Below are 15792 nucleotides of genomic sequence, written 5' to 3'. Positions count from 1 at the left end.
ATGTTATCAAGAGAAACATAGGAAATAAGTAATAAAAATCCTCACCACCTGTAAAAATAACACCCAGATGTTGCTGTGAACTTCTCTTGTGCAAAGACTATGCCGGAAGCTCAAATGTAAACGGAGGAATTTGGGTTGGAAATATCATCATATTCTTAACACTCTTAACATTTAAAATAGCACATTGGCTTACAGAGCAACTTTGTATGCGTTTTTGCCCTGCTAACTCTAAACCTTGTGGGATAGTTATTATCTTAATCCGGATTTTATTCATGGAAAAAACCAACCCCTCCAAGGAATTCCAAGGAAGTGATTGGGTTAGCATGGAAGGCAAGTCAAGCCAACAGCCCTTCTTTAGAGAATCTCCTTCAACCACAAGGACAGTGGGATTCTAGATCTTTCCTCTTTTATATTCTCATACCTGGAGTGGTCAGTTGTCTAGGATACTTAGCAGGCAAGTTTCTCAGGAGGTGAGGGAGATACCAAAACATTATCTTGGAAAGTTATATAGGGATTGTACTGAAAAGAGAACGATGGCGTCAGGGTGAGCGCCAGCAACACAGCTGCATCCGAGGCCTTGTCTCCCCCAGCTGGCAACGCAGACCGAAATGAGTGTAGACTCACCCTTGGGCACAGTGGTGCAGGTGGAGGTGATGTCCCCTGCTGTCATCATCTCTAGCACAGTCTGAGCAGCTGGCACATCCCACCGTCTCCTGCTCTCTGCAGAGGCACCAGTATCTTGAATGAACAACTCTGGGTATGAGAAAATAACTCATTAATTTACAAGCAGTCAAAGTGCATCTCATTGCACCAAACAGTTCTTAGGAAATCTGGAAGTAGTCCAACTGTGGGTACCCTCAAAAACAGAGAAATTACCACCTCATTCGAATATTGATGGTTATGGACTGAATGCTTGTGTCCAACCTCCCCCCAAATTCCTATGTTGAAACCTACAGCCCAGTGTGCTGATATTGGGAGGTAGTGGGGGTCTTTGGGGGGTGATGAGGTCATGAGAGTGGAGCCCCGGGGAATGGGCTTAGTGCTCTTATAAAAGAGACCCCACAGAGCTCCTCACCCTTTCTGCTAAGTGAGGACATAACAAAAACATGGCAGTGGGCCCTCACCAGACACCAAATCTGTCAGCACTATGATCTTGGACTCTCCAGTTTCCAGAACTGTGAGAAATAAATGTTTGTTGTTTATAAGCCACAGAGTTAATGGCATTTTGTTATAGCGAACCAAACGGACTAAGACTAGATCATAACTTGCAAGACTGAAATTATAAACAGGCTTAAAAATTGGTTTTTATTATTAACATTTGAGTGACTAGGTAATAATATATCTAAATGTAAACAAATATTAGTGACCAGAATGGACACCTTCCTTGAGGCACCTCTGAGCATCTTACTTCAGTTTCCATAGAAATGCAATCAATTGTTATCTTTTTTTAAAGATTTATTTATTTATTTGAGAGACAGAGTGGGGCGGGGGAGTGTTGGGGTGTGGTAGAGGGAGAGGGAGAGAGAAACCCAAACAGACTGCACGCTGAGCACGGGGCTGGATCTCACCACCCTGAGTTAAGACCTGAGCCAGGAAACTAAAAGTCGGCCACTCAACTGTGCCACTGAGGCACCCCCAGTTCTGTCATCTTAATTTTAAAAAGCTTTTCCTTTATTTATTACATTGTTTCATTATAGGAAATATGAAAATCAGATAAGTAGAGGAAAATAAAAATCGCCCATAATCTCACCATCTAGAGACTATTAAAATTTCAAAAATTTCCCCTTGAATATAGTGTCTTTGTTTTGAAACAAAAATGGGTCTTATACCATGCATAACTTTCATAACTTGCTCTTTTCAAAGAGCAACATTATCATACCCAGTTTATTAGCCACTGTTCTATACAACCATTGTAAAGCAAATACAGTATTGTGTGACACAAATGTATTATAATTTAATTCTTTATGGTGGGACGTTTAGTTTGCTAGCAATTTTTCACTATTACAAATAATACTATAATGAAATCATTGCAGCTAAATGTTTATGGACATTCATGATTATTTACCCTAGATAAACTATTGAAGGTGACAATTCTAGGAGCTAGTATTATTTGCTTCATCAAAGGTTTTCACTGCTAAAGTGGAATCTATTACTAATTTACTCATGATTGTGTTCCATGTGTTTTGAATAGCTAGTTCTTCCCTATCCAAAAAAAAAAAAAACACCCCACAAACTCACCTATATTTTCTTTTATTTCATTTTTTTTAGTTTTTATTTAAATTCCAATTAGTTAACATACAGTGTAATATTAGTTTCAGGTGTGCAATATAGTGATTCAGCAGTTACACACCCAGTGCTCATCACAAGTGCCCTCTTTAATCCCCATCACCTATTTCACCCATCCCCCACCCACCTCCCCTCTGGTGACCATCAGTTTGTTCTCTATAGTTTCTTAGTTCTGTTTCTTGGTTTGCCTCTCTCTCTCTCTTTTTTTCTAATTGCTCATTTGTTTTCTTAAGTTCCACATATGAGTGAAATCATATATTTGTCTTTCTCTGACTGATTTATTTCACTTAGCAAATACTCTCTAGCTCCACCCATGTCATTGCAAATGGCAAGATTTCATTCTTTTTGATGGCTGATATTCCATTGTATATATAAACATACCATATCTTTATTCATTCATCAGTCTATGGACACTTGGCTATTGTAGATAAGGCTGTTATAAACACTGGGGTGCATGTCTCTCTTTGAATTAGTATTTTTGTATTCTTTGGGTAAATACCTAGTAGTACGATTGCTGGATCAGAGGGTAGCTCTATTTTCAACTTCTTGAGGACCCTCCATACTGTTTTCCAGAGTGGCTGCACCAGTTTGTATTCCCAGCAACAGTGCAAGAGGGTTTCCCTTTCTCCACATCTTTGCCAACACAAAGATTCTCATGTTGTTGGTTTTAGCCATTCTGACAGGTGTGAGATGATATCTCATTGTAGTTTTGATTTGCATTTCCTGATGATCAGTGATGATGAGCATCTTTTGATGTGTCTGTTGGCCATCTGTCTGCTTTGGAAAAATGTCTATTCATGTCTTCTGCTCATTTTTTTGTTATTTTTTAAATTTTATTTTATTATGTTACGTTAGTCACCATACATCATTAGTTTTTGATGTAGTGATCCACGATTCATTGTTTTCATATAACACCCAGTGCTCCATGCAGTATGTGCCTTGGGACTTCATCTTCTGCTCATTTTTAAATTGGCTTTTTCATTTTTGGGGTGTTGAGTTTTATAAGTTCTTTATACATTTTGGAGACTAACCCTTTATCAAGTAAGTCATTTGCAAATATCTTCTCCCATTCCATAGGTTGCCTTTTGATTTTGATTGTTCTTTTACTTCATTTTCTAATATATAACTTCATTTTTTATGTATAAACTCTTTGGTTTTTTAAAAATTTATTTTGTTGTATCATTAAATAGGGTCTGATTTCACAATTTTCCCAAATTGTTAACCAATTGGCCTAGCAGCATTTGTTTGATGGAGCCCTTCTTTCCCCCTGACTTGTGATGTAACTTTCAGCATACACTGAATTATCATCCATCCTAGGGTTTGTTTCTAAACTATTTCTTCTTTTCACTGCTTTGTCTGTTCTGGTGCTAGTATCATATTATTTTATAATTTGCAGAATAACAGAATATATTTTGATATTTGAAAGTGTATGTGCCCCTTTACTGCTCTTCTTTTCTAAATTTGTCTGCTTAAGAGTCTCTAAGAATCTCCAGTCTGCCAAGATGTCGCCATCTTTTTGTGGCTTTGATGATTTTGATCGAAACTGGCAAAATTCCATATATTTATTTAGAAAGAATATTTCTAATATATAACAATGTTATTTCTCCCCATTTATTCGAGTGATCTTTAAATACTTCAGTAAGTTTTATAGTATTCTTCACATGCTCTGCATAATCCTCATAAAGTTTATTCCTAAATTATATATGTACACACACACACACACACACACACACACACACACACACACACACTTGCTGCTGTTACTAGAGATGAGATCCGAAAACCAAATGACAAAAATACTTGTAATACATATTACAGGTAAAGCCTTAACCTAAAGAGTCTTATAAAGGAAAAACTAAATGCCATTTTCAGTGGATAAAGGGATGAAGGATAAGAGCACATAATTCACAAGAGACATATGGATGGTCAAAACCTATGGAAAATTTTTTCAACCTGAACTATAATTATAGGAATGCAGACAAGTTAAAAGACAATTTTCGGTATGAAACTGAACTCGTTTTAATCTAAAAAAAAAAAAAAAAGAGCAGCTATGTCTTTTGAGACCTACAACTCGTGATCTCCTTTTCCCAGCAAACTTACACAAAGAATAACTTTGGAATTCATCACTTTCACTGGAACTTTCGCTCAGGCCCCTAAGGGCTCCTTGTGACCAAATCCGTAGGCTGTTACTTAACCCACCTCAGTTGGCCTTTCTCTTCCAGTTGATGCTGCCAACCCTGCACCCTCCTTCTAGAACTTTCCCTCCTCCTTTGGCTCTGCTCTCTCCGGATTTCCCCAAACCTTGTCTAAACATTGCTAAGGTCTGTCCTAAGCTTCGTTTCCTTCTCACACTAGTCCCTCTGCCTAGGTATTTTTGACCATCGCTAAGGTGATTGTGATAATACCTTGTGTATGCTAAGGAAACCCTGATTTGCTCCAGAGCTTCTTTCTCACGCAGCTAGCATCTTCTAAGCATCTCCCGCTGAGGCTCATAAAGACCTGAACGCCAACGTGTCCCAAATCTAGAGCATTATACTATGTCCTCTCACCTCCCTCTGCATGCTATGTGTGCCTGTTTGGTTGGTGACAGCTTCATCCATCTGAATTAGGACCCTCCTAAAACTAGGAGGGTCTTTAACCTCCTACTCGTCCTCAACCCCCACACTCAGTGGTTCGCACCGGGTGTCTGTTCCCACCGCACTGCTCTGGCCGGAGCGCCTGTCGTCTCCCACCTGGGCCGCTATCCTCCTGCCCGCAGCCCCGCAGCCCCGCTGCCCCACACCCTCCTGACGCTGCAGCCAGCATGATCTGTCTCTGCCACAGAGAGGAGTTAATTCCCTTCGACTGAAGGTCATCACGCAGGATAAAGCCCCAGCTCCTGAGCATGCCAAGCTCTGTAGGAGTGGGTACCTTCCTGACTCTAGCCAGCCGGCGCTCTGGCGATGATTAGTGTGTGGGCTCAGAAAACATGTTTTGTGCCTCCTCTCTTCGGCTCACGACACCACGGGGATGTTGAGGGCGGACCCCCTTTGCATTCATCTTTGAGATCCCTAGCACCTGGCACAGTCTGTGCACATGGGAGGTTCTCACTAAGATGCCTGCTGAACCAAAGGTTTTTCCAGATGGAAATGAGGTGAGATGTATTATTCCAGGAAGAAGAAACTGAGCCAAGCCAAGGTGTGCAAATGCTCACGCAGGTATAAGAGAGAGGGGGGTGCTCCAGGAGGCTGTCTGGATCCCATCATCAGTGGTAGGAAAGAGGGGTGCTGGGGCAGGAAAGGTGGCTCACAACAAGATCAGGCCCCACAGTGTTAAATAGGATACTATGTGGAATGGACAATGGGGAATCCTGCAGGCATTACCCAAAAATACAACAAGAAATCTCCAGCAGCCACTTAGAGAATGAAGGGGGAGATACTAGAGAAAAGAAGAACACATAGGAGAATAAGGCAGTACGGCGAGAGGCAAAAAAAAGGGGGGGGCAAGTTAGAAATAGCATTTATTAAGCACCTACCATGTGCCAGATAGTTATATATCAAATTTCACTTTAGTGCCCCCAGTAAGCCTGTGTGGCAAGTACTATTATCCCCGTTCCTACAGGAAGCAGAGATTCAGAGCACTGTAGTCACTTGTGAAAGGTCACCCAATCAGAAGGCGGCAGCGCCAGCTGGGATCCAGACTCCTGCGGGCCTCCAAAGTCCCAGCACTCACCACCTCGACCCCACTGCTCTGAGATGACCGGGCCCGAAACCAGTGGCAGAGGGAACGGGGAGGAAAACTCCAGCAGCATCTCAGGGGAGAGCCCGCCAGGCTGCTCACTGGGAAGGAAGAGCTCTGAAATTCAACTGGACAAATGCTGAGTCTGCGAGGCTCGTGGGACAAGTCCGTGGAACCTTCCAGCAGATAACGAGAAAAGTGGCTGGCGGGGGGGTACTGGCTGGGGGCGACTGCCCAAGGAGACAGCACAGGGCAAGAACACGCAGCCGGGTCTCAGGCGGCAGAGCCGGGGCTCTGCCCAGCTCCAGGACAACGGTATTGCCGGCCAGTGAGGACGGGGACTGTGACGGACTGCTGATAAAACACCCCTTCTATCTCCGGCTTTCAAGGGGCACGACACATACCTGCTTCTGGGCAACAGAGTTCTTCAAATGCTTTGTCTGTATAATCTTCATACTCCTTCACGCACTTATATTCCTTAAGCTTCATGCCATGCTCAAAGGTCAGAGTTTTATTTTGCACACCCATTGCCTAAGGCAATGCCACAGTGTTTCACGGCGAGCCATATTTTGAGGAAAAAATATGTCAAAAAAATTTTTCATGTTTCCAGTAATAACATTTCCCAAGGCATATGGTAAGTATTCAGTATATGTATATTAAACAAATAAATTATAGCATTTTAAAATTGGAACTATGTTGGAACAAGATAGAAACAGGAGTGTGTTTCTTCTCCTTGTCAACAGTGACAAGCACTGATCATATGGCAACTTGATTTTATCCAGACTTGCTGCCTTCGATATTATTCTCCTGAGGTTCCATTCTACAGAACTCTCAAGGTTATCTTGTCCACGCCTTGCTTTAGGTACACAATGTTCCCAATGCGGGTCCCTAAAACTACTCTTACACCCCATAATCAATATTAAAATGATTACTCTGTTTCAAGCACATCAAAGCATTGAATAACAAAGGGTGAACACCATGGCAGATAAAACTTTTTGACTCCATCCCTTTATACTACCAGGCCAACCTCAGCACCTGACTTGACAGGAGCACTGTGGATGTACCACTCCAACCCAGAAACGAGCCCCCTCTGATCCTCCTAGCTCTGGGACACTAAGATGCCTAATGCTTAAAGAGGTGAGAGTTAACAGTCACCACTCTAAGAAGTCTCTATGTGACAAAATGCTAGGAAAAATCTCAAAGGTAAGGAGAGCACAGAGGATTTTTAGGCCCGTGAAACTATTCTATGTGGAACCATAATGATGGATATGGGTCGTTACGTCAAAACCCATAGAATGTACACAACCAAGAGTGAACCCTAATGTGAACTGTGGACTTGGTTGATTATGATGTGTCTATCTGAGTATATCAGTTGTAACAAATGTTCCACCCCAGTGGGGGGAGGCTGTGCATGTAAGGGGACCAGGAATAGATGGGAAATCTCTGTACCTTCTGCTCATTTTTGCCATGAACTCAAAACTGCTTTAAAACATGAAGTCTATTCAAAACAAAAAATCTGAAAGAAATGATAACATTAAACATTTTTCAGCTAATGAAGAACATGAAAGAAAGAAATTGCGTATCAGATGTGATACAGAACTTATATGTCCACACACATAACTTTTGGTCATTTAAAAGGCAAAGTTAGAGAAGGTGAAATGGAAACACAAATCAGTTGATTTTGATATTTGTTAGCAGGTCTGGTAAAAAGTGGGATTAAAGAAGATGTTGAATACAAGTAATAAAATGAGGTTTGAGTTTACTGTATTTGTGCATTTATCACTGTGTCAGTGAGAGCCTGAGTGCATAATTGAGATTCACCCAAAGACCTGCACAAAGTTACCAATAACTGATTAAGACCTAAAATAAATGTGCATGGTTTCAGGGTATCTGCTCAATTTTTTAGGTAAGTATATTAGTTGCTGACTATAATTAAGTCTCCTATTTTAATTTGGCAATGACAAAAAAGTTAATATTATGAGGAAAATAACTCCTTCATAAGAGAAAAACAAATTAAATTGGAATAATCCATCTAAGGGAATGATCTCAATGAAAAAAGAATAGGAGGGTAAAAGAGCATTTTGGAAGACGCGCTTGAACCCCCGAGATCCTTCTAGGAAGATTTAAGAAGATCCTCCCTATGACCTATGGAAAAATTTCATTAAATGTGCTATTAAGACACTCATTTTTCTTGTATCTGTTAATGGAAATAAATATTTAATGGCATACCTCTTCCTCTTGGAGGGTGTTTTCATCAGAAATACATTGGTTTAAACTAATTTCAAACTTCACCCCTCTCTAGAAGAAAGGAAGGAAAATAATGTCAGTTTAGCAATCCAATAAAAATGTTAAAATCACGACTCCTATTTCACATTACAGATACTTAAAACCATTCATCAAACATCGCAAAATTAGGCAAGTCCATAAAATAGCAGGGGGGGGAATCCTGTAGGCAACCCAGATTGCAAGGTGGGGACCCCCCAGCGAGCCGTTTAATATGACACTGCAAGACAAAATGTTTATTACCTTGGCTTTACAGTTTTGTTCTAGAATTTTACTTTCCTTTATGTTCTGAACTCTAATTTGTTTCAAGTCTCTTTCAATGTCCTGCAAGTTTAGAGAAAAATTAATATCTAGCATTTAATATCGATCAAACAATTATAGTTTCACAATCCCTGAATTCACAGCATGGTCTGTTTATATTATTTGACTTCTGGATTGAATCCCATGATTAATTTGCAAATAAAAACATGCCTTTGTAAAGGAAAGTTAATAATAATTCACTAAAAACTCACTACAAACTTGGACACAGCACCCATTAACTTGAAATATTAATACACTGAACAGTGGCATTGCAGTGCGGAAAATTCCATAATATGACAGTGCTTGTCACTCTGGTCCAGTACAATCTAATCTAATTCAAGAACGTTTTGAAGACTTTACTTATTTATTTGAGAGAGAGAGAGAGAGAGTGAACTCGAAGCAAAGAGGGGCAGAGGGAAGAGCAGACCCCCCACTGAGCAGGGACCCTAGGATCGTGACCTGAGTCGAAGGCAGATGCTTAACCAACTGAGCCACCCAGGAGTCTCCCCCCACCCCTGCTTTTTTTTAAAGATTTTACTTATGTAAGAATGCAATTTTGGCTACAGGATCCCTCCCTTAAGAGGCTTACGATGGTAATCAGGAAAACAAGAAAAGTGCACTGCTCATGATAGTAAAAAGGAAGGAGAGGGCTCAAAAAATTGACAGGCAATTTCAAAGAAGAGACGACTGAAAGTAGATGGCAAGAGTGTCAAAGGAGCTGTAAGTTCTGAGCTTTTTCAGGGTCCGGTCCTGGGCCCTCTGGCCCTGTCTTCCTCAGCGGATATAAGCACCACCTTTATGCAGGGACTCTGAAATGTGTATCTCCAGGTTTGCTCTTTCCTCCCCTCTGAGCTACAGGCTCACATACTCCGCGGCTTACTTAGCATCATCTTTACTTCGACATTCATTCCACAAATTCATACTGAGCACCCACCATGGGCCACTGTCCTGCACAATGTGTTAATGCAGTGAATGTGCCCAAAGGTCCCTGCTGACACAGAACTTACATTTTACTGGAATAAAATAGGTAATCCATGAGGTAAATTAACAACATAACTTCAGAAAGTACTAAGTGCTGAAAGGAAATAAAGTAGGGTAACAGCACAGAAGATGAGCTGGGGATGAGAGTAATGCAGGAACAGCCTATGTCGGCATTTGGCATAAACCCTGGAATGATGTTGCACCTTGCATATATGAAGGTCTGGGGAAAGCATGTTCTGTGCTGGGGGAGCAGTGAAGGAGGCATGGAAGCCCTCAGATTTTCTCGAACTCAACTGATGTCCGAAGTGGTACTCTTGATTGCCCCCCACCACAGGCTTGCTCCCCACTCTACCCAGGCTGTAGTAAATGGTACCACCCCTTTCCAGCCAGAAGCATATGAGTCTCCACGGGGTGGGTGGGTGGGTGGGTGTGTGTGTGTGTGTGTGTGTGTGTGTGTGTGTGTGTGTGTGTGTGTGTGTTTTAATGCTTTCTTCTCTCCACCATTTTACACGAGGTCTCTATCATCTCTCCCTTAGAATTAATTGCTGCCTCGTCTGTAGGTACTTCACACACAGGATGTGTTGGCTTGACTATTACCTGTTTGCCCTGCAACCCTGGGAAGGGTGTTTTTCTGCCTTGCAATATCATGAACTCTGAAACAGGACTGTGACTTTTGTATCTTACTTTCTTTGTGAAGTTGGCTGTCTGATTGGATTGTGTAGTCTTGTTGTCTCAATTGTAGAAGTGTCCCATTTCTCTATTTTCCTTAAAATACAACCATCTTAGACTCGGGAGCCCCATCTCCCCTACTCAGTCCACTTTAGAGCTCCCCGGCATCACATCATGGAAGGTTCCAGGGTCTTTCACAAGGCAAAAAACTTTCGGTCTTCACCCAACATGGGTTCCCCCTCACCTGCCCTTAACCAAGCCCTCATGGCACCTTGAATATAAAGGTGAAAGACCTCCCAAAAGGGAAAAAAAAAAACAAAACCGCTTGAGAGCCATTTGATAATTCATCTCTGCCCAGTTCCCTCCTCCCACCAAAAATGCAAGGTTGAAGTAGAAAGACGTTAACCATCAGATTTCTGACCCATGTGTCTGAGACCCTGACTTGAACACCATCCAGAACGCTGAACTCTCAAACGCGCACAAGAGCAGGGCTCAAACTAAGTTGCACACCAAACCACCCAGCCAAGTGCTGCAAACAGGATGCCTGGGCCCCACTCCAGGCCATTTGGGGTAGAGCCCAGGCATCTGAGTTTTTAAGAACTTTCGCCCACGGCTCCCCTGCACGGTGAGGGCTGAGAACGTCCAGCTCACTGGGAAACCCATTATCATCACATAATAACCGTCACCTGCACAGGCGCTTCTTCCTCAGGTGCCTCTTGGTGGACGGGCAGGTCGCTTTTCTTCACTACATAGGTTTTATGACTTATTTGTGAGTCCTCCTAAAAGTACAAATTATACACAGTCAATCGGATTGGTTCTGAGTGGGTTCTGAAGTCCACAGTGTGGACCGTGGCCAGTTCTGAGTGGGATTTCTAGTGAGGAAACGCTCTCCTCCCACTGCCAAGGCGCCATCAGTGGAAATGGCTGGAACAGTGCCTTCCTTCCAGCTCCTTTCCCCTGTGGCTGCCCTCGGCATGCCCCACGTGCATCTTTCATGGTCTCTCTAGAAAAGTCTGCTATCCATTCTTCCCGGACTCTGGTTTCCCATCACAGACATGCCTTAAAAAACAAGGCTCTCACCACTAACCAATCCCCTGCTCTAGAGAGAACTGTCTCCCACCTTCCCCGCTCCAGAGCCTCCAGTCCTGTGTGGACCTCTGCGTGGTTCCTGCAGAATGCCTTCCCCCTCAGCTCTGTCTCTGCAAACTCTGCTCCTCTTCTCAGACCAGATTAGACCATGAAAACGCTCACCTGGCTCATCCTTACTCCTGTGCCCTTACAGAGCTTAACTACATTCAGTCTTAATCATGGCTCATACATGTGTGTCGTATCTTTCCAACTCTCTGAGAGTAGAAGTGCATATGTTAGAAAGAGTAGGGGTTTCAGAATCAGATGTTTAGTCCCGCCGCGTAATCTCAAAGTGACTTTGGATGAATTATTCACCTTTCCTATCATGGGGAATAAGATGAGATAAAGTATGTGAGCACTCTAGTTTGGAACCCGAGCACATACAGCTGAATTGTACCCTATGCTCCCTTTGCCCATATTAATTCATCTATGTGCCCTCAGGGGTGGGGGAGAGGGAGAAAGAAATCAAGTCCAGCGGTGTGGGTAATTCCACACCATGCCCGTGAGCTGGAGGCCAGCCGCGTCCTCAGCAGGCCTCAGAACCACAGGCCTCTTATAGGAGGAGCATTCCAGGGTGTGAGAGTGGTGCTACGGTTAGACATTCGTGTGTTTTTCATGCAACATGGTCTACAGACCCAGGCCAGCTGTCTCAGCTGGAGCTCTACTGAAAAAGCAGTGATCTGAGAGATGGAAGATGAGTTTCCAACGTGGTGCCTTTAAGGGATTTTCAAGAATCAATTTTTCAAGTTGACTGCACTCAAACGTGGCCTTATCCAGACTTTTCGAACCTTACCCCTGCATATGAGGCTACTCCAGTATAGCTGAACTCAATAAATGCTCATCCATTTCCCTCCCTTAGGGGCATGGACTTACTTTCTGCATCTAATCTAGTTCTGGTATAAAGTAGCTGCTCTGTCAATAAGTATTGACTGATTCACAAGGAAGACAATGAATATTTTTAATAAGAGCCATTCCTAACGGAGAGTCTCAGATGTCCTCACCAGCGTGGGTAGTCTCAAGTAAATAATAATAAAAGCTTCAGTTAAACGTTAGCTTTCCTATTAAAAGTTTGCATGATAACATTTTATCTTTTCTATGAGGAGAGCCTTACTTTTGAAACCTGCTCAATTTAGTTAGATCTAAATCAGTAGAACCATGTTTCCTTTAGGAGCAAAATGTATTCACCTCCAGTTCACTCCCCATCTTCTTTCTAATTTCCTTCATGTCATTGTGGTACTGTTGGCGAATTTCCTCTAACTGCTTCCAATATTCCTGGAAGACAATCCCAATTCAAAAATTTTAAATGCTGGTGAACAACTGAACAGAGTAATCTCTACACAGCCTATGAATTTAAAGAATGTGTGATCAACAGTAAGAATTAGAAAACCCAGTGTTCCTGAAGATGATAATCTGCCTTACGTTTCAGCTGGGCTACTTCCCTCCCTGTGAGTGAGAGGGGGGCTTTGGGCGATCTCACTTTTATATATAACCCAAAATGTGTCAGTGACATACAATTACTTTATATAGCCCACTTTTATGGGTTTAACTTTGTTCCCCCCCTAAAAAAGATATGTTGGAATCCTAACCCCCAGTACCTCAGAACATGACCTTGTTTGGAGATAGTATCATTGCAAAGGTAGCTAGTTGAGCTAAGATGTGGTCATACTGGAGTAGAATGGGGCCCTAATCCAACACCACGGGTGTAAGAAGCCAGCCACGTGAAGGCAGAGACATGCAGGGAGAAGGCCACGTGACGACAAAGAGCGGAGTCATGCAGCCGCAAGCCAAGGAATGTCAAAGACTGGCAAGAGGGAAATGATTCCCCTCCAGGTTTCAGAGCAAACATGGCCCAGCTGACACCTTCATTTTGGACTTCTGGCCCCCAGAACTGGGAGACAATACATTTCTGGTGTTTTAAACCACCCCAGTCCGTTATATAAGGCAGCCCGGGACACGAATACAAATTTCAGAAATGGTAATGGTGGACAATTACATTATCAATCTGAGGTCGAAAGCCTTATGAGCTTCGCTCTGCTGCATTCTCTGAGGAGGTGAAATCCAAATCTCTGTATCCCCTAAAACTCCCAGCATGGAGCTCCACATGAGTGTGTCCAGGGATTGTGCAAGAGGCCTCTCCCTCAGACATAGTGCCGATGCTATAAGTAATACCCTATGCCGCACAAAAGACACGGATGCAGGGACACTGGTAGATCTGGAATCAGACTGTTTCTAACCTGTTCCTTCATTTCGTTTCTCCTGATCTGCAGCTCCTGGAATCGAGACTCTTCTCTGTTGCTTCTTAGCTTTTGTCTCCAGTTGTGATTTGGCTCAGCAGAAGATGGACGAAGACCCTATCAATTGAATGAAATGATTTATGAAGCATACTTGCATTAACAAATGTCTTCTCATTTGACCTTGGGTCTTTTTCTTTAAACAAGAATTATATCATGAATCAAATTCACTGCTGGGGAGCGGGCAGTAGAATTTTCTTAGTTTCAGTATGACACATTTAAAAAGCAAAGAAAATTAATAAAACCATTTGTGTTGTTTATCATTAGCAATCAATATTTTGCGCTACCATGTGAGACACCTCGATCCATTTTCTGAACAGTTCGACTATAATTGTGAAATTATTAATTTTTTTTAAAGATTTTATTTATTTATTTGAGAGAGAGAGAATGAGAGAGAGCACGAGAGGGAAGAGGGTCAGAGGGAGAAGCAGACTCCCCGCTGAGCAGGGAGCCCGATGTGGGACTCGATCCTGGGATTCCGGGATCATGACCTGAGCTGAAGGCAGTCGCTTAACCAACTGAGCCACCCAGGCGCCCTATAATTGTGAAATTAAAGTTCTATAAAAGTTGAGCCACCCTGGGGCATCAGGTTAAGTAGGAGAATAGAACTAGAGCCTCTGAGCAGCCCAAAATAAGAGTGACCGAAATAGGATGCACATCCAGCCTCCTTCAGCCCCACAACTCTGCCACTATACTTAAAGGTTAATTTTCATTTCAAATAAAATACAATAGTCACCTTTAAAAAAGTGTATCGAATTCTCGGGGCACCTGGGTGGCTCAGTCGGTTAAGTGGCTGCCTTCGGCTCAGGTCATGATCCCAGGGTCCCAGTATCAAGCCCCACATCGGGCTCCCTGCTCAGTGGGGAGTCTGCTTCTCCCTCTGCCCTTTACCCTACTTGAGCTCTCTCGCTTTCACTCTTTCAAATAAATAAATAAAATCTTTAAAAAAATGTATAGAAGTCTAATAAATTAGAATCGAAGAACTATAGCACTGAAGGGGACCTTGAAGCTCATCTACCCCCAAACTGTCATTTATAAAAAGGAAACTGAGGCTCGGGCGCCTGGGTGGCTCAGTTGGTTAAGCGACTGCCTTCGGCTCAGGTCATGATCCTGGAGTCCCGGGATCGAGTCCCGCATCGGGCTCCCTGCTCCGCAGGGAGTCTGCTTCTCCCTCGGACCCTCTTCCCTCTCGTGCTCTCTATCTCTCATTCTCTCTCTCTCAAATAAATAAATAAATAAATCTTTAAAAAAACAAAAGGAAACTGAGGCTCAGAGAGGTCATATGACCTGCCTAAGGTCACACAGCAAGTGATAGAGCCAGGGAAGAAATCAGGCTTCCCCCAGACCGTGATTCAGGCACATTTCCATTATTCTTCTTAAGCTATTAAAAACTGTAGAAGGTGAAGGGTAGTCTTCATCCTCTATGTGGAATGCACTTTGACTTAAGGACCCATGAATATTTGTGAGCAGGAAATTCCTGATTGCCCTTAGTAATTGGAATTTTACTTACCAACTGCTTTTCCACTTTTAACTTATATTGTTGAGCTTCAAATTTCCTCTGAAGGTATTCAGCAGGCCTTAGAAAATAAAAATGTCCAGCTTGAGTAGGAATTTTTACTAGTCTTAGGCACAATTTTAAGGAGTAGATTTTATTTATTTATTAGATTTCTTAATGAGATTCACAGTTTACCTGTGGCTTGAAAGTTCTGAATTCAAGAAGTAGTTCGAAGTTATAGAATGCATACTTGGGAATCAGGAAGAAAGGAAGCAAAGAGAACTGTACCAATTGGTGATTACAGGAGAGGATCAAACGGAAAAATATTCTGATGCAGTGATATTTCTTCAGGATAGGATCAGTCCATCCATGGTCTGCATACAATGTGTTGGAGGGAAAAAGAAAAACCCTTTCCAGAATCTTGTCACGCTTTGGGCAGGTATCTGATCAATAGCCTTGACACCCCCGTTGCTTGTCCATTTCCTGCACTATGCTCTGAGCTCCTTGAGAGCAAGATGGTATCCCATTCCTTCACCTCTATTCCTCACACTGGCACACAAATGAAAGATCCCAAGAAAATAAATGCTAAATAAAGGTATTTCACTTTTCAATATGTCTCAAATGATAATTTGATTATAATTC

At 42.5% G+C, this 15792-nt stretch overlaps 1 protein-coding gene across 1 annotated transcript in view; it reads right to left on the bottom strand.

Moving 5' to 3' along the window:
- NEK5 (NIMA related kinase 5) overlaps positions 1-15792 on the bottom strand; it is a 50184-nt gene that overhangs the window by 10250 nt on the left and 24142 nt on the right. The window contains exons 12-19 of the mRNA XM_088021809.1: positions 15166-15232; positions 13599-13715; positions 12550-12636; positions 10917-11015; positions 8530-8610; positions 8233-8301; positions 6408-6534; positions 625-753 (exon numbers count right to left, since the gene is read on the bottom strand). Coding sequence (XP_087877935.1) covers positions 625-753; positions 6408-6534; positions 8233-8301; positions 8530-8610; positions 10917-11015; positions 12550-12636; positions 13599-13715; positions 15166-15232 — 776 coding nt within the window. The remainder of the gene's footprint in view (positions 1-624; positions 754-6407; positions 6535-8232; positions 8302-8529; positions 8611-10916; positions 11016-12549; positions 12637-13598; positions 13716-15165; positions 15233-15792) is intronic.

Source organism: Eumetopias jubatus, unplaced genomic scaffold, assembly GCF_037043125.1.
Source record: "Eumetopias jubatus isolate StellerSeaLion01/CBP00866 unplaced genomic scaffold, mEumJub1_p1.0 scaffold_3, whole genome shotgun sequence".
Taxonomy (NCBI): Eukaryota; Metazoa; Chordata; class Mammalia; order Carnivora; family Otariidae; genus Eumetopias; species Eumetopias jubatus.
The sequence above is the reverse complement of the archived record's forward strand: the minus strand, read 5'-3'. Positions and strand labels throughout refer to the sequence as shown.